Below are 26,344 nucleotides of genomic sequence, written 5' to 3' on the forward strand. Positions count from 1 at the left end.
CTGAATACAATAATTAGGTCATTAGCAAGAGTGTTTGCCCAATTCCACCATTCATTTCTATGGGGAAAATATTTGCACAAAAGTGCAATTATTTCAAAAAGTGCAATAGTGAAGTTTACCAAAAGTCATAGCACCATTCTCCTGAAGGAGCTGAACGTTTTGATATATAAATTAGTACAATTAGTGAAACGTAGTGAGAGTAGTTAAGCGACAAAAAACGTACGGAAGACAGAATAATAATAAAGATAAAGAAAAACAGAAACACTATAAGTGAGAATGCATGGAATGCATTCTCACTGATAAAGAAAAACAGAAACACTATAAGTGAGAATGCATGGAATGCATTCTCACTGATAAAGATAAAGAAAAACAGAAACACTATAAGTGAGAATGCATGGAATGCATTCTCACTGACTAGATCATGGACAAACTTCCAGAAAACTGCAAAACAGCTGAAACACTGAGTTCCTTTAAAAGCCACCTGTTTAGAGATGCTTTTGAATCATCATAAATGGAGAATTGAATAAAATATTTGATGAGTATCGATGACTTTAACAATCAAAATGACATTACATTTTAGAAAATGTAATGTTTGTTATTGTTTTTCCACAGCTGTTGTGTTTATGATTTTTTTTTTTTTAGGTTTTCACAATGTAAAGCACTTTGAACGGCATTGTTGCTGAAGTGCGCTACATGATTGATTGATATCATGGCAATCGTTGCTTTGTCCTGACTCAGTTGCACACCGAGAGTCTTACATCTTTCATCTCACTTACATCCTCAGTACTCAAAATGGTGGACATCAAAAGTGACACATCATAAATGTAACAAGACTTGATGTTAGTACAACTTTGTTAGTTGCAATTAACCAATTTGGACACCTCAACACTAGAAGAGCTTCACATTTAACTCATCAATATAGTGTTAGAAACCAAACCAAATTCATATATTTTTCCATTCACTTTAATAATTTGACTGTGGAAGGTCAAAAATACCTCGCCCTCCTAAATCAAGAGCTGTTTTTCTCAGCCGACCCAAACAAGTTTACTTTTCCAGGCAACATCCAGCTACAAAAATAACCCCTTATATAATCTTAGACAAAAATGATAGTTCTCTGAAGCTCCCTGGGGATGAGGCTGACCTTTCTGCGTGCATCCATGGTGGGAAGGGCACGCAGTGCAAAGAGCACCTCTGTCACGGAGAGCAACGACGGAAGAAGAGACGCAGCGAGAGCGAAAGCAACCAGCAGCTTTTTTAGACGTGTTCCTCAAAGGGGGGCTGTCTCTTTCAGCTGTATGTGAAAAGCACTGAGGGACGTGAGGCATAATTGCAGCCATGGTAACCTACCATTGTTTTGCCACATTGGCAAACAAGGTAGAATTAAGATGTTTGCAGTTTAATTCAGTCCATTTTGCCTTTTATATCTTTCCACAACATAATTTGCTGTTTGAAAATGTGAATGAGATGGAAGTCCAAAGTTAATAGCATTTTATTATGGATGTGCCAGCTCTCCTTTAGCCGCTAGCCGAGTAGCTAACCGCCTTTTCCCCACAAGCACGGCAAATACTCCCCTTTACCCATTCTCTGTTTTTTTCACTGAGGACACACCACAGCTTTCCTTGTTCTGTGGAAACCTTAACAAGACAAAAGTAAGAGGTTGTGTCTGGCAGCTTAGGTAAAACAATTTCAATATTGTTTGATTATCTGTTTCACTGTGCTAATCCTTCAAACTGCCTCGGCACAACCAGGCTGGTTGGCCTGTGGCATGAACAGTGTTTTATAAGGTTATAAAGAGTCATTTTAATCACGCGTGATTTTACTGTGTTTTACTGGAATTTTCCTTTCCTCTCTTTTCATCAAGCTGCACAGAATTATTCTTAAAAATATGCTAAATATTTATTTTCTCAAAAGCTAAATGCTAGTTAAGCTAAATGTAGCCATTATTGATTCACCTCTTTGTAAGCTAGTTTACAAAATCCCTTCTTCTCATAATTTTAATGTTGTTATTTATGGTGCTTAAGTTAAATAGATTGACTGAAACAGCAAAACACCAGATTCTGTTGGTCTGTAAAAGTCACCATCTTGGGAGGGTAAACACACTCTAAAGCCACCTTCTTGCTATCCCAAAATACTAACTAAGATCCATCATTGTGATAGCTGATAAATAGATTAAGAATCAATTGTCCAAAGGTTATTATTTATGGAAGCATCATTTTATCAAAAATAATATTTATCTTCACTTCTGCCCTGTGCTGTGAACTTGTTGTTCTCAAGTTGGTCTTAAGCTAATCTCAAGACTAACAGGACCAAATTAGAGCTTATTTGGTGTCCTCTCCAAAACTAACCTTGGTGTTCAAGCACAGCCTACATATTCATACAGAGTACAATATTACTACAGCATTCTTTGAGTTATTTCATGTTTTATTACATATTTTGGTGTTACAATAATACAGTTCAAACTAATCTGAATGAGTCGAAAACTACATTAACCAGTGTTTGGGCAGTTTAGTTTCATCCAAATAGGATGAAACTAAAATCATCCTAGTCTTCTAGTGCTAACTCAAACAAATGCAGGTTTGACTAACTCTGATACAAGGAAAATCCCCCAAAAACAAACCAGAGGTTATCTTGTTAAGTATGTTTTTGCTAGGATACATACATTACTAAAGTCTGACTGATTGAAACAAACTGTGGATATGGAAAGTGTTTCCTCTTTGACTCACCTGGGAGTGTTTAGAGACCCAGTGCCGCAGCACATTGAGGACTCTGTTGGTAGCAGCTCTGCGGATGATGAATTCCTTATCACATGTTTTCTCAGAGTTACTAAAACCTAGAAAAGCAACAAAAAATAAAAAAATAAAAATTCAGATTTGGTTAGCAAACACCTTCTTTGTGAACATTGTTCTTTGGTTCTGTGAAAATGATTTCAATCCAGACACACATATTGAAGAAAACTCTAAAAACATATCACTACATTTGTCTAAATGTGAGATTTTTAAAGTAATTACTATAATAAAGGAAGTAAATTATGTTCTGTTCGTATTTCTTTTTTCATTGCAGCTTGCTTCAGGCTTCAAAGCCATCGATTTTAAAAACAAATGTGCTTTTAAAACAATAAAGGCTTATTAGCTCATTAGAAATCTCCTACACAGGCGGCCACTTCCTTCCTGTTATCTTTAAATTACGCTCTGTTGTCCTTTTAGCTGCTCCCCGACACATAATCCAATGAACACCACAAGCGGAGCTCCCTCCCTCTGCTACATCCGCTGTGACCTTCAGGACTGGACGTGCTCACCCTGCGAGCTGCTGTGCCCTGCGGCCGCCGTGGCGATGGCGAACGCCGACGCTGGTGACATGGTGCAGCGAGAGCTCTCCCCGGCTGTTACTACAAGCAACCAGAAACAGTAAAACCTTAATGTTAAATCTGCTCCAGCGGCTCTTAAAAGTGCAGAAACCACTGTTCAGAAGGACAACAGATCTCATTGTATTAAGCGGTACAAATCTCAATCAACATTATATGTTGTTCCAAACTGCAATAGAAACACTTTTCTTCCACCGCACTAATCATGAGATCAACAGGCAGATGTTACTACTGGTGGAAATGACAAAGAACATGACAGGAAGTGGTTGGGGGATGATGGCAAGACATGTCTTTAATTGATTTATTGTGTGAACAAACGTATTCACATGTGATTTTAGTTTTGTTTCCTATTAAATGGAAACACCACAATTGCAAAATTGTGCTTTTTCGACGTTAGTGGATTATCAATAAAGTTTCATTACACATTTGTAATGAAATCGTAGCTATAGAATCAGAGCAAATGCAAAAATAAAAAAAGAAGCTTTTGCAAAGTAGAGAAGGCAAAAATTATCATCTCCTTTTATGATACTGTTAGCATCCAGCTAAACAAGATAGATAGACATAAAATGGTTCTTAGGCAAATTCTAAACAATAAGTTTTTGTGTCCGTTTTGCAAATTTTGTTGTTTTTCACTTTACTTGTGCAGAATAAATGTGACGTGAAAATGGTTTTACAGTTCTTTATCACATCTAGATCTTTGTTAACAGCTGTAAATGTAATACGGCAGTGCAGTGCAGTGCAGTGCAGTGCGGTGCACTCATGTAGTTTTATTACCTCCAGACTGTCTGTAGCGGAGGTGTCTGGGTGTGGATGGGGAGCGGCAGGGGGACAGGTCCCCCGGCTCGGTGCTGGATGGTGACTCAGGAATGAACTTGTCCAGGGATACTGACTCCAGAACAGCTGTGGGGGAGAAAAGGTCAAACATCCAGTATGAGTCCAGGTGATTTCCATGTTATATATATAGTATCTATATATGAGTTTACAAGGATGATTATTTAACATGATCTAAAAATGTTTTTGTGAACTCTCAGGTAATAAGTTGCTATTTGAGATGTCAGCCATTACCGTATTTTCCGCACTATAAGGCGCACCGGACTATAAGCCGCACCTTCAATGAATGGCCTATTTTAAAACTTTTTTCATATATAAGGCGCACCGCATTATAAGGTGCATAGAATAGACGCTATGGTTGCCACCCATCTTGTATTGAACATATATGGCACAAGGGTCCCCGAGTACTTTATATAGTAGTCTGCCCCAGTCATTGTTTCACTCACGGTTTTGGTGTTGCAAAATTGTGCCCAACTGCTTTATGGGTAACACAGACCAACCGACGCGCTGCTGCTGCCGCTGCAGTCTCTGTCTCTCTTCCCCTGATCCCCCAGCTTTAAATGTATAGGGGCTGGTCCCTTGGTAAACCTAGTCGAAGCACCCCGGATGAATATCTAAAGCCACTTTGTTGACATAAAGAATGACTCCGGTCGGTGAGGAGAAGCTTCCGCGACTGGGCCGGGGCGTGGCCGGACGATGGTGACCCATCTCCGATCACGCACAGCATGTTGGTGGAGAACGTGGTGCTAAATGACCTGCAGACGACCTGATTTTAGACGGTCGGTATTCATGTCTATGGATAGGTGGGTCAAACTTTATTAACAAACCAGCGTTCTGACAACTATCCCAGCATGCACCGCGCGCTTCTTCTTCTACGGGGAAAATGAAGTCGCCAGCTGCTTACCGTAGTTGCTAGACCTGTTGTGGCTCAATATTGGTCCATATATAAGACCGGATTATAAGATGCACTGTCGGCTTTTGAGGAAATTGAAGGTTTTTAAGTCTGCCTTATAGTGCGGAAAATACGGTACATGTCATCGTTCTCTCCTCTTTCTCTAACAGGTTCCTGTCTTTTCATGTTTTCTCTCTCCTCTCTTTTTTTGGTCTGGTTCTCTGCTCCTGTTTTTCAAGTGATCATCCTTCGGACTGCAGACATGTTCATCTACAGGCCCGATTATTCCTCTGAAAGAGAAATACTGACCCATTTATGTCTTTGCTAGAACACAATAAAAGACAAGTCAACGTCTGGACTAATTAGCTGCAAATGAATTATGAACATCCTTCACATTGTTTATGTCAAGAATCCAGAGGGAGGAAAGAAACATGGAAGCAAAGGAGGAAATGAGGAAAAAGAGAACAAAACAAAAAAATGGAAGATAGGAACCAGGAGAATCAAATGAGCAAAAAAGGACAAATGGACACAAAAGAAATCAATCAATTGAAGGATTGAATGAAAGGAGTGAAAAAGAATCTGATGACGGGAAATATTGGAAAACAGAGGGATGGATGGAGGGTTTGATGGACATAAATATTAAACCATGAGATACGAAATGAAGGAGAAAACTCTCAACTTCTAGAAGACCAGAAGTCTGGACATAAAAAACTTTTCCCTTCTTTTATTTTCTATTTCTCACACTTTTCTCCACAGGCCTGGTAAAAACTTAGATTATATTCCAGGCTGTTTATAGGAACACAGTCTGCCAGCAGCTTAAAGCAGCATCTATAGCAGCAGTCACAAATATTCGACGCATGTAAAGCCGTCGTGTGGAAGAGCCGAGGAGTGTGAGCGCTAACTGGTAGTGTCTCCCTACCTCTGCGGATGCTGCGCCTCAGCTTCCCACAGAAGGCGTCGATGCGTGGCAGCTCTCCACTGACGTCGTCCCCCGCGGCCGGACTCAGCTCTGGGGAGCTGGGGCCCCGGCTGAGGTCCAGCGGGGCCCTGGTGGAGGCGGGAGGCGGCGAAGACACCCCGGAGGCCTGCGGGAGACTGGGGGAACGCGTGGCGGTGGGCGGGGGTGACGAGAAGCCGAACGGCAGCCGGTTGGAGCCGGGTGGAGGAGAGGAGATGGAGGGGCTGTGGCTAGAGGTGGGGGAGTTGGCCGCGGACAGCGGCGGGGTGGTGGACAGGTCCAACGCCCCGACCTTCACGCCCACCGGCGAGCTCAGGGACAGCTTGCGGCAGTGCACTGGGGAGGAGGTGCGGGACGGGATGGAGATGGGAGGCGGGGAGGAGAACTTGCGGCAGAGTCTGGGGGATTTGTTGTTCAGCGGGTCGGATCCCCAGGAGCCCTGGTTGGTGGCGAAGAAAAGCTCCAGAGACCTGAAAGAAACCAGAGCGGTCAGTCCACAGCTCTGACCAGGAGAACCACGAATCATGGCAACACTTCATCTGAAAGAGTGTGCTTTAGACTGACATGATGACTCTGTCATAAACATGACACAACATGAGCGGTACTGAACATGAAGGTGTTGCATAGATGTTTAACACTGTAGTCATGAAATGGCATTCAGTAAATAATGACACTTTTAATGCAAATCTGCTATAAAAGTATCAACTTAGCATGAAATGTGTCATTATTCACCAAATGATGCAAAGTTGACACTTTTAGTTCAAAGTGGCGTTAAAAGCATTAACTTTGTATTTAAAGCGTCATTATTTACCATAATGACAACATTCATAAATACTGATGAACACTCCTTCATGTTTATGACAGCGTCGTCATGTCAGTTTTATGCACACCCCTTCAGATAAAGTGTTACCCAAATCACTCCCCCAAAGCCTACTGATGGTATTTACTTGGACTGGTCCAAAGCCAGCTGTGTGATCTTGAGACTGTAGTCGGGACAGAGAGACATGATGGACAGACGGTCGTATGAGTGCTGCTCGATCCTGAGGCGGGGCAGCAGTGTGAGGAAGATGACGGAGGGGGAAGTGAAGAAGAAAAGATGGAGTGAATGACAGGATGAAGTGTTAGGCGTGAGGAGGACAGAGACACAGTGAGGATGGATGAACAGGATGGAGTCTGGGGTCAGTGGGAGGAGCATCCTCAGTGTTTTAGAGTCCTGAATACCTCACAGGAATGGAGGTGAAGGGTTTCTTATAGATGTCGGCCAGTTTGTCGATGACCACGGTGGCCGTGGTGAAGATCCGGTACGTGTGGAGGAAGGTGTTGAGAAAATCGATGGAGAGGAAGCGCAGGTCAGTGAGGCGTTCCAGCAGCCGCTCCACACTGGCGTATCTGATCTGAGGGACTTTGCAGGAGTTGAGTGTCTTGCTGAAGCAAATGTCGACGTCGTCTTTATGCAGCCTGGCGTCGGACCTTGGAGGAAAAACAACAAATTTGACTTAAATCCTTGTGTCTTTTATAGAGGACAAAACTAGGACAGATTATTTCTTATTATCCAGTTTGGACAATTCATCTGTTTTATTATCAGGCACTGATTTAGAATAAACAGCTCAGAAATCATAAATTTGTCTTAAAGAGAGAAAGACATTTTTACTCATAAAACATCTGAAAACCATGTATTATTTTACTTTAACTTCATGAATATTCAGCACTTTGTTTTGGTGTATCAAATAATTCAAAATGACAAAATGTGAAAAAGTTGAAGGAATATGTAAAAGTGGTCATTTATCATATGGTTTATCATTTATCATGATAAATTTTTATCATAACTCTTATCATGATCAGTGGTGGGAAGTAAGTACTTAAGTACAATTTTCGTGTATCTGTACTTTACTTAAGTAGATTTAATAATGGATACTTTCTACTTTTACTCCACTACATTTTACAGTAAGTATCTGTACTTTTTACTTCACTACATTTCTACAAAAGTGTCGCGTTACTCGTTACATCCAAGTCGCATTGMGMTTTTTKTCCGTTAAAATGTGAAGTTCAGGCACTTAAGGTGGCGCCGTAAAATCCAAGCAATAACGTGACTTAGTGTCTGTTGTCACCCATCGTCTCCACCTTTAATCGCATGCGGAGCTCCAGACATGCGCAGTAGTTTCCTCTGAGCGGGAGGAGATGTCTGTCTAATCGTCAGTATTATAATAGCGCTGCATAAATCATAAATATGGCGTCATGTAAAATCAGCAGCGCTTCGCTTTCACAGACGGTGGGACTTCGTCCAACTTTTAGCGTCACTTGGAAGGAAAGCTTAAAGAAAGGTAAGTTATGTGGACGTGATGCTAGCAAAGCTAGCTGTACAGAGACACATGTTGCATYTGCCATGAAAAAAAGTTGTCACTCATGCGCTGAATTGTGTGGAGGTGTTGACTGAGGTGTCGCAAATATGGGACAACGCTGGTACCAAAGTGCAATATAGCGATATGACATTCAGGAACGATCCGATTCTTCTGGATGGATCTTTACTGATTAAATTTATTTCCGCTCTAAGTATTTAATATCTAGGTGTTTTATAGGAATGTGGATTTTTCAGATCAATTTGAGAAACAATTTTGATAGGTAAAACTTATTTTTTGTGTGTCACGTAGTGCGGGGTGCTGGTCTTGAGTTGGTCTTGGGTAGGTGGTCTTGACTACAACTCTGCTGGCTCCTCGGTTGCCTGTCCTCCCCCACCCACCTTCTTTCCATCCCCTATTTGTTGGATTTCTTTAAAAATAAATGCCACTAGTGGCAAAAAATAAGTGAAGTTCATGCTATGTTAGGACAGGAGACAAGATGTTTCCATCCCTGAAATTATGATGCATAGAATCACATATCTAAGTCTAAACTATGTTACAGAGTAAACACAAAATGCTTTATCTGTGGTATTGTTCATTAAAATGGCACATTTCTAGTGTAATAAAATTAAATAGATCGGTTCACTTAATGATATTGTATTAGGGATTAGGTAATGCATTCAGCAAGTACTTTTACTTTTAATACTTAAGTGTTTTTAAAAGCCAGTACTTTTTTACTTTTACTTAAGTACAAATGTTAATGTGATAGTTTTACTTTTACTTGAGTACATTTTTGTCTGTGTATTTGTACTTTTACTTAAGTAAATTTTTTGAGTACTTTCTCCACCACTGATCATGATATGAATTTTGATTTATTATTTGATACATTCCAATTCATAATGTTAAAGAAAACTGTCTGTATTGTTAATTTTCTTCAATATTTGTTCAACAAGAATATTAATAAGTATAAATACATTTGAAAATATGATTAAATGTAGTTACTGTGTGCAGTTTAGTGATACAAATAATATTTTTTTTTATGTGACTGGTTTCCTAAAGAAAAAGTGGGAATGTTTTTCTAGAGCAGTATTTGTGTTTGTGGGGCTATACTTTCTGTGACACACAGTCATACTCAAACATTTACCTAAAAAGGAAGTAATAAATAATTCTTATAGTCACTTTTATTGTTTTCACTACAGTACCACAAAATATCATGATAAAGCTGTAAGTCTATATCACTCAGCCCAGAGCGTTGGAAAATTATTCAACTTCATTGTTTAAAATTTTCTTCTCATTGACGTAATCAATGCACCATGATGTGTTACTGTGAGATCCGTAAATCTGTCAAATGTAAGACTTTAGCACAGTCAGAATGAGATCATTTCCTCACTTGATCATGTGGGGCACAGAAACTTTAGAGTTCTCCTCAAACACGCTGGTCATCAGGCCGTTACAGCGGATGTTATCGATGCACTGAAGTGGAAAGAAATCACACACAGACACACACAAAAGAAAAGCAAGGGTAAAAGCTTCTTTTACCAGCTGAAGTCCACCATGGCAGCTCTGAGTTCCTCTGAGTCGGTCTGTACCTGGCTGATGTCGCTGGTCCAGGCAGCTTTCTCCTGGCGGGAAGGAGCCAGGAGAACAACGGAGAAGCTCTGACCATCAGGGGGCTCCACCACAATTTTAAACTCCAGGTGACTGAAGCCTTGACCTGCAGCATTGTCTGAAACGCAACAGGAAAAAAAAAATTTCATTCTGCTCAGCTGAGCTGGGATTAACCTTGTATTGATCTGTAAGCTGCCTAAATGGCTTTGTTGGATTTAATCAAAATTGTAAAAAAAAACAAAAAAAAAAAACATATTTTCTATCGTACCTATGAAGTTTCTCATTGATATTTGTCGTTTTTTCTAGTTAGTGTTTCTTACAGTCCTTCTTCCACCAAACTTTTTTCACTGTTGAATTCCGCAAAGTTTTCTTTGTAGAAATCTGGCATTCAGTGGTTAGGTAACCACTTAAATTAATTTGAATAATTAGTAAAGACTGCCGCAAGATACTCACAGTCTTCATCACTGGCATCTAGTTCCTCAATCAGAGTGCACTCAATCAGAGACAGAGTTCCTCCCTGCTGTTAGAAAGAAAAATAACAAATTAAATATTAAATTAAAGCCTTACTAGTGAAAGATATTAGACACAAATCTAGACTCAATGGAAATACTTTATTTTTATGCCAGAACAAATATTTTCTGTCATAATTATGAGGGAATTTTGTAGATCTAGTTGTACTTTCAAGGTCAAATACAAATATATTGTTTATATCACTTATCCCCTAGTGTAGAGGGATATGTCCTGAACAGATTTAATCTGACCAAAACTGTATTAAGATAAATTTAAGATTAACAGGAGAAATTGAATGTCTTAAGTTTTCAGATTTGTAAAATGCAGAGCAGGATTTGTCGCATTTCCATTACACAAATTTTTGTCTATATTCTGCTAATGTCGAAAAGGCACAATTTTTGCAATTGTTTCCATTCAAGTGATTAAAGTCATGGCAGCAGCAGAAGTAAACAGTTACATGAGATATATTCACAATTCAGCCATGATGCTACAGCTCATCATCTATTAGCCAATCAGAGAAGACGTCAGCATCTTATTCAGGAGTTTGAGCAACAAGCCCTGCCTACTCAGGAGCGGCTACTTATGCAGCATTTTGGAGAAAATGTAATCAGTGATTTTACAGAAGAGTTATGGACTCAACATGTTGAAATGACACACAACTGATGCTGTGAGAGCTCTGAACAATGTCTGAAAAAAACTGAAACAATCCATTTTGTTTCTGCCATTTGAAACATCCAGCTGCTGATCATGTGACTCATGTGATGAGAAAAAGGTGTTTCCATTGCAGTTCTGCAACACACACCTACTTCGACACGGTCAAAAAGCAGAAAGCAGTCTCATCATTTTTATTCGAAACAATGATTTAAAAAAATATATTTTAAATGCCATGTTTCCATTAAGCTAATTTATTTTCATAATTTCACTTTACGCAATTTTATGGTGAATGGAAACGCAGTGTATGTCTTCACAGGCCTGTCATTTTTGCAAAACCTGTAACTCTAGAGTCTGTGTAGAAACTGTTGAACTTGAAAACACTCAGATTGTAGACAGAGAGACGTTTTACCTTCAGCAGGTGCAGCTTCCCTCCAGAGGTCCGTGTACAGATGAGGAAGTGCTTGGTGAACAGGAAACACTGCCGCTCTCCTTCCTTCCTCAGTGAGAGCGAACCCAGACGCACCTTACTGAGCATGCCCCGTTCACTGCTGGACGGCAGCTGGATGAGAGAACCTGATCGTGGAGGAGAGAAGTCGTGAAAGAGTGCAGGAAGGTGTGACGCCTGAACGAAAGCTGAGAAAGCAGGAAGGCCACCTTGTCTGACGAAGGTCTGGCTGGTGTCTAACAAAATGTCGCAGCCTTCAACGATCATCCTTTCAATGGCCAGATTTTTCCTGATGTTCTCCGTGTCGCTCACCTCGTCATGCATCATTCTGAAAACACAGGGAGCAGAGGTCAGTGTGTGTGTGTGTGTGTGTGTGTGTGTGTGTCGCTGTGTACCAGACTAGTTCAGGGGTCTGTGACCCGTATGACCCAAACAGCCGGTTTTACTCTCAATTCAGCTGAATGAAATTTGTTAAGGAGACTTATCATTTCTGATAAATTTCCATCATCGAACTACAAATGAACTTCTATGTTTAGATTTTAAATTATGACAAAAAAAACAACATAATGGCAAGAAATATTTATCTAAATATTACTTTTACCTTAAGTATCATTCTTTTGTGAAAATTCTGTGTAATTATTCCATAAGAATGAGTGAGAAAAATAAAAAAAAAACTGAATCTATAATGGAGATAGATTTATTGTATTTCTAAAAAACATGTAATTCATCATAACGGTGTAAATGAATATTAATGATGTTTAAAAAACCTCTAAAAATAATTTTTTATGATATTTTATCTACTGTTGAGTCTATGACAGCATCAATAAATATGAAAATATGACAATTAAATATTTGTGCAGCTTTCACTGCAGTGCATTTTTCGAGTTTCTCAATAAGAACCAACATGCAACCAAATTAATCTGTTCCGGTCTGTTTAGTATGCACATACAGAAAAACGATATTCAGTGTCCACTGTAGGGTAAAATTCAGTGTCACTGAATCCTCATTTTCATTTTTTTTTCCACAGTCCCATACTCACTTTGACAACTCTTCCAGTTTGGATTTGGCGAACTCCAGGCTCTTGCGCTCCACATGCTCATGAGGTGTGTGCGCCAGCAGCTCATGGAGGGTGATGATGTATCGAGGAATCTAGCATTTAAAAAAATATGTGTCATAAAGAAAACATTGAGATATTGAATACTAAGACATGGATGTATGATTAGAATGTGGGATGAAAATTCAAATTTTTTTGTAGTTTGTGACAGAATTGCTTTAATTTTAACAACACATTCTACCAAGAGCTCATCTGTCTATAAATGATTTATTAGGCTGTAAAGTTTTACACGCTCCAAGTCTTTTTAAACACAAATCTAAATAGCTTGTAGTGATATTTTACATCATGGAATATGTAGAAATCTAGATATTCAGACTTTTAGATAAATGGCTGCAGCAGCCCAGCTGCATTAGTTTGCTCAGTCTCAAGCTAAAAGCTGAAACATTGTTTGAATCAATTGAAGTTTTTCAAACGTACTCAAAATAAAAGCCTTCTGATTTTCCATTCATCTTTATTACAATCTACATTTGAAGCTGATGAAATGGTATGTTGTGATCGTAGTTACCATATGGCCACTGGAACTAAACCTGGACCTTGAAAACAAAGCAGTTTATTGCATAATTAGCATTTGGTACCTGGAACATGGGGTAAGTGAGGAAGGTTTCCAGCATGCGGCCCTCACAGCCGGCGTTGGATTCGTACTGTTTGAGCAGCTTGTCAAAGTCTCGGTTCTGCTTGCAGTTGGCCAGAACCTGCAGGCTGTACTGGTGGTTCCGCACAAACTCCTGGTAAATGTTGAGCATGGGCAGCAGGATGTCGAACAGGTCAGCTGGGAGGAAAATGCACAGCGACTCACACTGACGTATCAAAAAACTACAGCTTCTACTTCAGACATCTACAGATAATCATCTATGTTTTTGATGTGGTTATATTACAGTCACTCTATGTAATAATAATAATAATAATAATACATTTTATTTATCACATATTTACATTTAAAGTGCTACAATCAATAAAACAATTAACACAAAACAGCAGCAAAGATCCTAAAATATAGATGTAAACATTAAAGATTAGAAATAAATTCATAAGAAATATTGAGAATATTAAGTTTTTTAGGCCTGTTTTGAATGTATGTAACTGTAAATAACTCATTTGTAATTCAATTATTTGTTTGGAAATTACTTTCCTGGAATGAATTATCTGTTTAGCGACTGAAAAGTGAAATTGCACTGTAAAGACAATAACTTTCATCAAACACAAAATCCACCCATAAACTGCATCATCATAATTTGACAATAATCTATATTTCTTCTTATTACAGAAGCATTACTTATGAAGATATAGATTACATTTTTGTTGATGTTTTTCATGTTAGGAGCTGGGATCTGAGAGTTGGTACAGTCTACAGTTTGAAGTATTTAAGTCTGACCACTGAATGAATCAGTACTCACCCAGAACCAACGTCGGCCAGTTGGCGATGCGAGCCTTCAGGCCCTGGTGGAAGATCTCGTGCAGAAACATGATGGTCTCACTGCACACAGAGAACTAATCTGAGGATGCTTCTCTTTTCACTCAGGAGACAAAATAAAATACAGACACTGTGAGTTGTGTTTTAAGACGTGCACTCTACAAAAGACCAGCAGCTAACAATCATTTTAGCGATGTCAATTATTCTAATGATTATTTGATCGATCAGGTAAAAAAATAGGCACGTTCTGCAGATTTGTTGTTTAGCCACTCAAACTTATTTTATACAAGATTAGAAATACATAAAACATGCAGATAAACAAATAATTCAATTCCATTTCTAAATAGAAAACTAGACACTTTATTGCTTAAAATTCAATAACATTCTATTACTTTAGTGTAAGCTTGATCACTTGTAGCAAAGGATGAATCTGCAGCTAAAAAATACATTGTGTGAAAAGTTCAGTCCTTTCTTAATTGATTAACTGATTAATAATGGGATACCTAAAGATGCTTAATAGATTTTTTTTTTTTTTTTTACTGAATTTGTACCTGGTGAAGGTAAAACTCTGACACGAGCTCTGGGGAGAACATTACAAACAAATAAGATTTATTTTACCTTTAATGCTAAATGTATATATTTTTGGTTTAGTTTTGTCTTAATTGCAGCTCTGACTGTGTTGTTCTTTCAGTAAATTGCCTTTTTAAAAGTCTAAATACTCCAGTTAACAATTAATCAATAATTAAACTAATTATTAATCAGATTAATCACAATTAAGCCGATTAATTAAACAAGTCATTGAATTGTTTCTTGATCTCTCGTGGCTCCTAGTGAAAGAAGACGTGTGCTTGCTGTCTGTTATGTAACCAAGTAGATGATCAAACTGCGATGGGAATGAACTTCTGTCTATAAAAGTGTAAGCTGTGTTCTGCTCCAGGCTCTTTCTCCTGACTGAGTTCAGTAAGCAGAGACTTCAAATAAATACTGATTAAGAATATATTCTTTCTCTGGTCCTTGAAAATGGTTTCCCTAACTCTTTGTTAAAGGAAAATTTCCACAACAGTTTGGAGTGGACGTAGACTGCGGGACCGTCTTGAATCGGGCTGATGACGAAGCTTTGCTGCTCCTCTCCGTGAGAGGATATTCTGGTTTCACATTAAATCAGTGGATTAAAATGTTCTTTTAAAGTGATTTCCTAGAATCAGAAGAGGGGAATGTAAAGTGAAAATTTTAAGGTTTTCCCACGATTAATTAATCCCATGATTAATTAATCGGATTAATCACAATCCAATTAATTGTTTCAGCCATGCAAAAGATAATCCACAAGCATGTTTATTTACATATTTAATTTCTTACAAACCAAATAAAAATTTGAGAAAATGGTATTTATGCCTTTACATTGATTTATAACATTTAATTGAGTAATTAGCTGTCTGGGAGGATTTATAAAGGAGTCTAGAAATGCAAAGAAATCATCTATAGATTAGAAACAGCTCATTTTCGGTCCAGTCCATCCATAAACGGTGACAGAAACTTAAAAATGAGATCTTCAGTATCAGGAGGCTGTTTGTTCAGGTTTCTATAACAGAGCAGCAAAATTTGGCAAATCATTTTACTAAAACTAAAACTGGCATGTCAAAGCACAGATTTCTGCTCTGTGCACCTTCAAAAGAATCAGGTACTTCGGAGCAGCTGTGAATCATCTGATCGCCTCTGTGGGATGAAACAGCAACAATCAAAGCTCTCAAACTGAGTCAGAAATGATCTGTGGGAAAATTCACTGGGAATTAGAACGAGAAAAGATAAAGGCAGAAACATTTCCTCCCACTTCAGTGTCTGTTACTAACACACCGGCCCATCAGTGAAACACCATCTGATCAAATTCAACTGGAAAAAACATAGTGAACTCACAGCTTACTGTTGGCAACATGCTAACACATATGTTAGAAATAAACTTTATTGTCCCACAGGTGGAGAGTTCAGGATGGATACTCAGTTTGAAGATGTGAAATCTATTTGAAATTTTTGACGAGACAAAATCTAAAGTGGGATTAATTTGACCAATTATTTTATCAGTTATCAGTATGCACTTGTTAAATGTTACTTTGCATCAAATCTCTTCTTGTCATTCGTCTCAGGCTTAAAACTGTTTGAACTTTGGGAAGTCGACTTCATCTCTCCTAAATGCACTGAGTTTCCAAAATATAATTGCCTGAACGATATTTGTGCTAACAAGCATCGAACATGTGTACCTATTATAGTGGCCAGTCAGTGTAGGTTTCTGTTTAATCACATGAACACATGGAGCTTTGGTCACCGTATAATATCACTGAATAGACGGATCAGAATATCATCAAACTGTATTATGTTTTCCATCCACACAGAATCATTTTATAGCACAATCAAGTAACTATCTTACCTCAAGTTGTTATAAAGATGATGAATATATGAAATATGACTTAGAAGAAATATGACTTAGAAGAAATCTGACGTAGTTTACTGCCTTGAAATTGGTCTCTTTAAAAACTGCTTATTTAGAAGCTCCACCTTCAGGAAGTCATCACAACATGGCTCCTCTGTTAACCTTTTAACAGAGGATAACCTTTGAGAAGTATCTCCTATAAAGAGCTCAGCAGATGCACCATTCCACAAGGTGTTTGCTAATTGCTGCTGGCTAGTCTGAAGGAGCTGGGTGGGGGGTGAAGGGTTTGGGGTGTCATCGAAGGCGGAACTAGATCCCATCAGGTACTTTGCAGCTGAATGGTTACCATGGGACATTAAAGATTTTTTCAAGCATCCATGAAAGAATCAAAGCAACTCTGCAGGAATGATTTTGGTGATGGAACAACATTATAACATGATGTAAATGTAAAAAAAAGTATATTTTACTTAAGACTGCCCCTTTAAGGATACCTGCTGCTTTGGATGTTATTTACAGGTATCACAGCAACTTGTTAGATTTTTATTTGAAAAAAAAAAAAAGTGAATACCTTCCTTTTTTTTTTTTTTTACACTATTTTGTGTTTGTGTATCACATAAAATCCCAGTAAGTTGGTTGCAGTTGCAATGGGACAAAACATGGAAAAGTTCTGCTGGGGGAGAATGCTTTTGTAAACTTGTATGATGATCTTTTTTGACACCCGGCACTGCAAACGTAAATGTTTTGTGTACATTTTCCTCTCACACAGATCAAGAGGATTCATTACCTGTTGAGGAAGATGCTGCTGACGTCATCATGGCTTATGGGAGGCTTCTTGGAGCTGGCGGCCATGCGCAGCGGCCTGAGAAAGCAGTTGACCAGAATGGAGAGCTGGTGGACGTACTCCGTCTCTGACTCCACCATGTTGAACACGATCTGGTTCCTCTTCCTCATGCTCTCTGCGTGAGGCGAGCAGATGTAGTCCTGGACGATGATCTTCCACTTCCTCCGGCACAACCAGCCACGCATGAAGCTTTGCACCTGCGTGGTCACACAACAACCCCGTCATGGGCTCCCGTGCTCTCCGTCCGTTGTCGCCGCTTTGACGACGCTTTTACCTTTTTAATCTTTTTGATGTCCGGGTCCTCCTCTTCTTGGTTGCTCTGGAATGGCAGCATCCTCTCCTTGGCTTTGTTCAACAACACAATCTATCATGACAACAGCATCTATGTGAGCGCGCTGGTACAAAGTATCAAATATTCATGAAACTTTGGACAAAAATAAACATCGAGATAGGGAAGTAATGGATTCTGGAGTCCTTGGAGCCCTGCTGTGCTTTAATTCAACAGAAGTGTCTTCTTCATCATGCCTGGGGGCTTTTGCACGCGTTGATCTAAATGTGCTCCATCTGAGGGTTGCGTCCGAGTGTGCATTTAAGTATGCATGCACACGCAGATGTGGAGGCGCTCATGCGTACCTCGGCCTTGAGCCGCTCGATCTCCGTGTCCTGATCCTCCAGCTGAGTGCGCAGCTGATTGGCTGCAATCTTCTCCGTCTCCAGGATCTGGACCAGGTGGATGTACTTCTGCATCAGGATCTCGCGCTCGATCATGATGTCAGAGTAGCTGGAAGGCAGAAGGTAGAAAGGGTTGGGCTTCGGATACGTGCTGGTGAACAAACATGGGCGCGCTAACAGGTAAACGAGGGGTGGAGGGTGTTTGAGGTGTTCACTGCCGTCGCTAAAATATAAGAGAGGCATAAAGAGAGCGCTGAGAGGAAATAGAGGTCGAGTGTGTGATGTAATCGACGAGGTAAAACAGCACTAGAGTGACCTAAATGTGAACCGCTGCGAGCACAGAGCACCCAGACACACTTGCTCGCCTGGATGTGGTAGCTGTGTCCAGTGTGTTTCACCAGCACAAAAAATAGAGACGCAAAGATGAATTTGATTTAACGAGACTCTTTAAACTGAACGCTCAATGTTTAGAGGCTTTAACTGATGAGGAAAGGTGCTTGACAAATTTACTGCTCTGCTCATCTATTTCTCAGCAGATTTTTAAAATCATAATCTGAAAAGTGTGTGTTTTGTACTAAGCCTGACCTTTTATCTGTTGCTCCAATTTAGTCTTTCAGTGCATGTCTCTTCCAGCTTTACACACTTAAGCTGAAATGGTTGCCTATTTTTCTTTGCAAAATTTCACTTAATTCTGAATGCTTTTGGTTGTATTTACAGCTAAGGTCAAAATTATACAGGCAGATTTAGATATAAAAATATTTTTCATTCACCCTGGCATTTAGTTTTCTGATAGGAAATAAAACAAATATCTTCCAAAAGATAACAAAAAAGTGAAGCGAGTATCAATTGTTCTGAGTGAACTTTTATTACATTTTTATTTAACTATTCATACTCTTTTTCAATAATCAGTGGAAACATTACTGAGGGCATTAAAGCAAGCAAAATGTCTTCTAATTCCTGACCAGCTTACTGCATGTTTCCACTTTTGATCATTTGTTTGATTATTTGTCTTTGAGATATGATGAAATGTTTAAGGTTGGACGATCTCCTTGTCATCACGCCGTGGCGACGGTTGACGGTGGATAAATAGTTTTCCTGGAATGTTAATTTGTTTCTCCACCATTAGTGGTTTTAGGTGCGACACCCGAACCTGACAGTGTTACGACCCTCCTCCTAGCTCTGATTGGTTGTTTTTGACCGGGAATGCTGCATTTTGTCAGACGGCAATAATAGCTCTGGCAGGAGGTGGAGCGGATCGATCTTTTCACAAATTATCTGTCTCATATTGTATTGTCACAAAATGGTTACAGTTTTAAAAACATATGTAAAAAACATATTTTTTGTAAAAGTTGCATACAGCAACTTTAAAAAAGTTATGGATTAATGATGTACAAATTAGTGGCCAATCAGCAACAGGATTTCCAAGAGTAAATAAGAATCAGAAATCCTTCGATAGAGGTCTTAGTAGTTATAATATGCATTATTAAGACCTGCTGCATTTCCTCAGCAAACAATAGGATGGGCCCACTGTTATTATTTTAAAAAGAAAGGTAGTCGGATTCTCCTGACAGATTTCATGTGTGGTGCTGACGTCGATGCTGCGCTGCTTTTTTTGGGGTCAAAACTAACAGCTGTGAGGGATTGCTGAAGCGAGGCAACAGTTTTCCCCCCGGAACAGGGTCAGAAAACACCACATTGTAAGGCAAAATTGACCGCTGATCACTCTGCATTAAGAAGATCTGCTCAGGCTAGAAAACCCCCCGTCTCGTCTGTGCAATTGTGCACGACAGATCAACTGTGCCGCCGGTTTAAATCTCCTTAAATGCTGGTCATGATCTTGTGGTATTTGATGTTCTGTGTGAGCGCTCAGTCATTAATCTCACAACACACACATTCAGATTCAGACGGTGACACGGTTTGCAGCGGCACAGCAGCCATTTTTCGGAGAAGTCCTGAGCTAAGTCATTACTGACTGAAAATATTTTTCTGATTTAGAAGCAAAATGACTTTATATCCCACCACGAACATATTCCTGTACGTTTTGTGATAATCATTATGTGTTGACTAATTATTTTCTTAAGACCACAATGTGACCTTAACATTGCCGCTTGCTTTGAATATATCCTACACAGACATCTACTGTACATTTATTAGAAATTTAGCATGAAACTGACCTTGTAATAATTTTCCTATCTTTGACTCTGAATACAATAAAATGAATAATGAGGGACATAAGTCCAATACTGAAGAGTTTTCCCTCTAACCTGAAAATGAACAACAGAAAAACGTGATTGAAACGTGTCTGTTTGTACCTGGCCTGCTGGATGCACTCCACCCACTCGTTGCAGTCCGACTCGTCCTCTGACCGCAGCTCCAGAGGTTTCTGACCTTCATGACCAAAAATGACCAGGAAGTAGTGCTGTGTTCAACAGAAACAAACCAATCAAAACCACTAATTAAAGCTTTATCTTCATGATAAAAAATGGCAGACAATAGTAATAAAAACGAGTACATTTAAATTATAAAAATGATTACAGTGAACGCCAAAGCACAAGTAACAAGGCAATAGAATAAAAGTAAAGTCTGAAGGTTAAATTAAAACTAGCAGTGGATTGATTACAGTTTCCTGGCCGATCACCAACCTTTAAAACAACTGACCATCGGATTCTGATTTTGGCTGATGCTGATTTTTTTGTCTGAAAAGTTGCTAAATTTGGTGACAAAGCTGACAAAGTTTCCACCACTGGGAAGACTACAGATAAGTACAGACATGACATAACCCGTCTTTCAGTGCAGAGCTGAAGGGGCAGTGGCTGGTTTTCAGAGCTTCCCTGAGGAGGATAAGATCGGTTTCTCATGGAAGCATCGGCCAGTCGGCGATCTCCCAAAATTAAGGAAATCGATGTCAATTTATGGGTACATGTCAACAAAAAATAGACAGAAACACAAGGACTAAAAACAACACATTTGGGTTCCAGATCTTTTTCAGGCTCAAAATCTAGAGGACTTTTTTGTAAAGTAAAAATCTTAATGTAACCACAGTCTGACCAATGGATTTATGAAATGAAACACTTAAAACATTATTTTACAGTCAGTAAAGTTTTAAATCAGTAAAATTTCTGCCTGAGCTGGAATGTTCTAGTCTTCAAAACATCTAAGATGTTTTTATACCAAACTACTTCACTGCAAGTTTGAAGCCAGCTTGTTTTATAACCAATGGCGTCACAAGAACAACAATTTGAAATAAAATCTAAGCAAACACAAGTCATCAATTTTTTTTTGTTTTGCTTCTGGCTTTAGGACTTTAAAATAATAATATTTTTTTATCCTCACTATTTGGTCTGAATGTAAAATTGTATAGTTAGGCCTGATGCAGTAAGCAATAATAAAAACGTCTAGTTCAATAATTTCCACCTGAATGATTTATCGTTTTTCTGTTTTCTCTCTTTCAACCTAAACTGGATAATAAAAGTCTTCAGTCTGGTGATTTGATCTCAACCAGGCCTTTTTTGAAGGACAATTTTGTTTACAGATACTTCATCATTTTATTTGTTGTTTCTGTTTTGTTCATTTATTTTGGATATTTAAAATGTCTTCTAGTTCCAGTGTTAAATATTCAGTAGAATTTAAAGTTTATTGGTCTTTGAGAACGTGTTCTTGCATTAGTATGCGATTACCATTATATTACTTGAAAATGGTCTCACACCAACATAATTATCTTTTACCGCAATAACTAGCAAAATTTGTCATAGTGGCAGGCCCAGGTATAGTAAATATACCAATGTGCTTTCAGTTAATTATTCATTTATTTTATCATGTGCAATGAAATACAATAACATAAAACGCAACGCCCACAGTGTAGCTTATTTTGTTTCGGGCTGCCTCAGAGACAAACAGACGGCCAGTGTAGTAATGATGTAACGATAAGCGGGTGAAAGATATTTGCTGGCGTGTGCTGGCTACAAACCAGAGAGGCTTAAGGGCTTGTTTGTGTGTTGGGGTTGGGGGAGAGAGGAGGTGGGGGTTTACATAACCACCAAGGCTTGTACAGCTCCTTGTATTGCTAATGCGGCTTCCCCAGCCACAAGCCTGCTTTAAGCTGCAGGGTAACAATGAGTGAGACGGACAGACAGAGAAAGGGAACTGTAAGCTGACTTGCCCTGCATTCAGAGGAAAAAAAAAAAATCAGTCTGACCTGGACAGAGCATGTCATTCCAGCCAGTGTTTGGTTTAGAAGATCTGGTATTATCAATGCACACTCATCAGATCCCCACACCGTCCTGAGCTGCTCAACTACTTTCACAAACCAATAATTTATGCAGCATAAATTAAAAACGTAAGGTTGTTTTTAATGTTACTAACTTAAACTTGTGGTGCTTTCTATGGTGTGGAAAAGTCAATGTATTTGTATTGGAAATGTTTAGTATGAGCCTTTTAGTTCAGCCTTTTCTTTCACCAATTCAACACAACACATGCTGAGTTACGAATTTAGGTTTCTCAGTCAATGACATGGATGGAGAAAGACAAGTGGATCAATCAAATCCACAGGTCACCTAGGCTCTCAGCAGTAGCCTTCCGAATGTTGCCTTTTATAGTCTACCATCCACTCCCATTAACAGACCAGAGGGAAACCAAATACATATATACACTTACAAACTTCTATAAAAGCATCAAAAATACTTGACTAAAAGATGCTAAGGCCCTCGGGCGGGGAATCTTTTAACTTGAGCACCATGTAGAAGAGTAGTTTCAAAGAGTAGTCACAATAATACTTATATTTTATCCATTAGTTTGTTTCATTAAGAGGACAGGTCATCATCAGTACCAGCTGAGAAGCTGCCTAACACTCAAAGACTAACAATAAAATATTTCAATCCACTTCTCCTTGCAATTCTTTCATTTAAATTATTCAAACATCAGAATTTTAAGTGTACCAGAATAAGCAACAAAGACCTTCATTACACTGGTCGTACTTGTTCTCTCATCTCTTACTGTGCTAAATCTTGCAACCGCACAAAAAAACAAAAACAGGTTTGTTTACTTCAAGCAAAGGAGACACATTGAGCACTCTCAGGACGATGTTAAGACCCCGGGGTGAGCCACGCACTGATGCATAAACAAACAAAAAGGCCAAGTGCAATGTCTGCAGCATTTCAAATTTGCACTCCGCTTTCAAACCTTTCTGCATTGTAGCTAAAACGTCGGTGCTGATGTGCTGCAAATCAGTACCGAATTTTTAGATGAAGAGAGAAGAGGACGGTTAGGGGTTTCATTTGATTGAACATGAACTGCAGAGAAACACAGGCTGGCTGATCCACACACTGCACAGTCAAAGGGAAGCTCCAACTAGGACAGGTAGCCACGGTGGAAGTGGTTTCTCTGTGAGATGTGGTTGTGCTGGCTTGGTATTCAGAAAGTGTCTGCAGGCAAAAGGGTCAGCAAGGATGCTATTCTTAGTGAAGCAGAGCCGCATCACAGAACAGAGCAGCTCCACATGCCAAGTCACAAAAACACAAACAGTCTGCACCTTCAAAGCAGCTCATTGGGTCATATTTGATGCATCGCATAATAATATGCCAACTCCACAGTTCATCTCAATATTGGTGTTGGGCAACCACATCAAACTTACTGCATTCAATCATTTTCACAAGTTCAAACCAAGTTTTTGAGAAGTAACACAAAGTCTCAAGTCCTTCAACTCGAGCTCAAGTCAAGTCTCAAGTCTATAATGGGTGAAAAAGAGAAAACTAATTAAGTGTTATTTTTGAAAACAAATAAAGTGTGATTTTTAACATCTATTAATCATTCTGTTTGCTGTACACTTTACATATTTTAAATCTGAATGAAAGATCATTTTGAATGTCTCAATGATAAGACAAAAAGGGAAAAAATAGTCTTAATAGAATAAAATGTTTTTAGATATTGAATGTATAACAATGGATTTGTATCCTGAGCATTTCTGTGTGTTTGGAGCAAAGTTTTATTGACTAAAAGCTGCTCAACTTGACCTACTGCTGATAGCATTTGGCTCAGGTCACCAGAAGGTCACCACATTTACATTTGAATCTTTTCCGGGTGAAATTTTGAAGGCTAATTTCTTCAATTCAGTTTTGTAGGCGAATATTTTGCTGGCAAAATATCTAATTGCACAAGATAAAAATTCAGTGTTATAAATCCAATTTTAAAAAATTACTGATTCTTAAGAGACTATTTTTTTTTATTTTGACAATCAGGAATTGTCTTTTTAATTACACAGTTAGATTTAGCGGAAAAAGAACAAGGTGACAGATGTAGGTTAAGTTTATTTTGTTCTGAAACAACCAGAATTTGCTCAACAAAGATTTCAGTTAGAGCGAAATCAATAAAAAGAAGATTTTATTTAACATAGCAGCAAACCCCAGTAAAGGTGTAAATGGCTAATATCTTCTACCACAGTGTTGTACTCCAGTAACATGAGCTTTTTCGATGTGAGTTAAAACACAGCCTTCATCTACCAGGCAGTCAGCCTTCCTGGTGACTTCTTCAACTTTTAACAACTCACTGAGACGTCTTTCTTCTTCAGGTAAAAAAGCCTGCCGGTCAAAACGTCACACAACTTCATCAGCACCCGAATTCAAGAACACAGTCTGTCATCAGCTAACTATGTCAAAACATTCTCAATAGTCTCTATGCATCAAAATGTATCGTATTGATATTGTACAAAAAGTGGATATTAGAGATGTCAAAATAAACAATATTTCAGTGTGTTCAATACAGACAAAAAATTTTTTTCAAACATGCTCATTTGTGTCAAAATGGACACAAACTGACCAACTCACATTTGCCCAAATAGTTGTTAAGGTAATAACACTCAGGCCTCTGCAGCCGCTTAAAATCAACAAATGGGTTTATCACAACTTTCTTCAGCTGAATAGAAACACAATGAAAGTTTTATTTTTGGACCAAAACAGGAACGATCTAGAGTCAGCACAGCTTCAGTTATTACAGCTGGAGACTGGTGAAAAGGCCCAAAATCTGGGTATAGTGATGGACACTGACCTGATCCTTCAGAGTCACATAAAGACAGTTACAAAGTCGGCCTTCTGTCACCTGAAGAACATTTCCAGGATTAAAGGACTGATGTCTCAGCAAGATCTAGAGAAACTGATCCATGAAATACATTCATTACTGCAATGGTGTGTTTACAGGTCTGACTAAAAAAATCAATCCTCCAGCTGCAGCTGATCCAGAACGCTACTGCTGGAGTTCTGACTAAAACCAGGAAGATAGAGCACATAACACCAGTTTTAAAATCCCTACACTGAGAGAATAGACTTTAATATACTGTTAGTTTATAAATCACAACACATTAAAGATCTGCTGTTGTTGTATCAATCTTCTAGACCTCTCAGGTCTTCTGGTTCTGGTCTGATCTGAAAACCAGAACCAAAAACAAGCATGGAGAAGCAGTATTCAACTTCTATGCACCACAAATCTGGAACAAACTTCCACAAAACTGCAAAACAGCTGAAACACCGAGTTCCTCTAAATCAACAGTGAAACCCCATTTGTTTAGAGTTGCCTTTCAATTAATAAGAAATGGAACATAGATTAATTCTAATCTGGGTTGCTACTTCTTCTTATTTTGCCACTTCAAAATAAAAACAAAAATATTTTATTTTATTTTATTTATTAGGTTTGATTATTAGGTTATGTTTTACCTTGCAAAGCATGTTGAATTGCTTGATTGCTTAAATTAGCCATATAAATGAACTTGACTTGACTTAACCATCATTGTACCCTTTGCGAGTACAAAGGTAAGGTGGAATAAAAGATCCTGTCCTGATGCTTCGACTTGGAACGTGCTGCACAGGATCCAGGGCTGCCAAGACTGATCCCACTAAAGGGATTACAAATTTATTTTAAGAACAATGGAAAACACCCTGAGAAATGCGTTGCCCTGTTTGTGTACAGTGGTGAAAGGTGTTTGCTCCCTTAAACATTTCTTTAGTTTTGTGATGTAATTGTTTGCAGATGACATTACAGATCTGCTGTACAGCAACAGGTCCAGTTTGGCTATGAATAACTGGCGAAGACAATCAATAAAAACATTTGTAATTTAGATCAAAATTACCAAGTCGGAGCTTCACCTGATTATCAGGAGAATAATAGTCAAATAGTTCAGGCTCAGTTATTGCTTATAAATACATTAATGCTAAGGTTTAGATTAAGGGTTTAAGTCCAGATTTTGGAACAGCAAGGCGCTACACATCTTTGAGCTAAAAACCGACAACTATATATATATATATA

The 26,344-nt window shown here is 38.7% G+C and overlaps 1 protein-coding gene across 6 annotated transcripts in view; it reads right to left on the reverse strand.

The window, feature by feature from the left end:
* Positions 1 to 26,344, reverse strand: part of rasgrf2a (Ras protein-specific guanine nucleotide-releasing factor 2a) — a 40,285-nt gene that overhangs the window by 8,127 nt on the left and 5,814 nt on the right. For 2 of the 6 annotated variants that reach the window (XM_008423269.2, XM_008423271.2), the window contains exons 2-19: positions 20,368 to 20,474; positions 18,017 to 18,164; positions 17,658 to 17,747; positions 17,327 to 17,580; positions 14,104 to 14,183; positions 13,285 to 13,478; positions 12,635 to 12,744; positions 11,805 to 11,923; positions 11,560 to 11,723; positions 10,440 to 10,506; positions 9,968 to 10,104; positions 9,769 to 9,851; positions 7,264 to 7,512; positions 6,990 to 7,082; positions 6,004 to 6,512; positions 4,136 to 4,261; positions 3,296 to 3,385; positions 2,724 to 2,830 (exon numbers count right to left, since the gene is read on the reverse strand). In XM_008423269.2, coding sequence (XP_008421491.1) covers positions 2,724 to 2,830; positions 3,296 to 3,385; positions 4,136 to 4,261; positions 6,004 to 6,512; positions 6,990 to 7,082; positions 7,264 to 7,512; positions 9,769 to 9,851; positions 9,968 to 10,104; positions 10,440 to 10,506; positions 11,560 to 11,723; positions 11,805 to 11,923; positions 12,635 to 12,744; positions 13,285 to 13,478; positions 14,104 to 14,183; positions 17,327 to 17,580; positions 17,658 to 17,747; positions 18,017 to 18,164; positions 20,368 to 20,474 — 2,727 coding nt within the window. The remainder of the gene's footprint in view (positions 1 to 2,723; positions 2,831 to 3,295; positions 3,386 to 4,135; positions 4,262 to 6,003; positions 6,513 to 6,989; positions 7,083 to 7,263; positions 7,513 to 9,768; positions 9,852 to 9,967; positions 10,105 to 10,439; positions 10,507 to 11,559; positions 11,724 to 11,804; positions 11,924 to 12,634; positions 12,745 to 13,284; positions 13,479 to 14,103; positions 14,184 to 17,326; positions 17,581 to 17,657; positions 17,748 to 18,016; positions 18,165 to 20,367; positions 20,475 to 26,344) is intronic. The other 4 variants (XM_008423270.2, XM_008423273.2, XM_008423272.2 and 1 more) reach the window with 4 other exon arrangements.

The sequence above is a fragment of the Poecilia reticulata genome, linkage group LG12, assembly GCF_000633615.1.
Source record: "Poecilia reticulata strain Guanapo linkage group LG12, Guppy_female_1.0+MT, whole genome shotgun sequence".
NCBI classification, from domain to species: domain Eukaryota; kingdom Metazoa; phylum Chordata; class Actinopteri; order Cyprinodontiformes; family Poeciliidae; genus Poecilia; species Poecilia reticulata.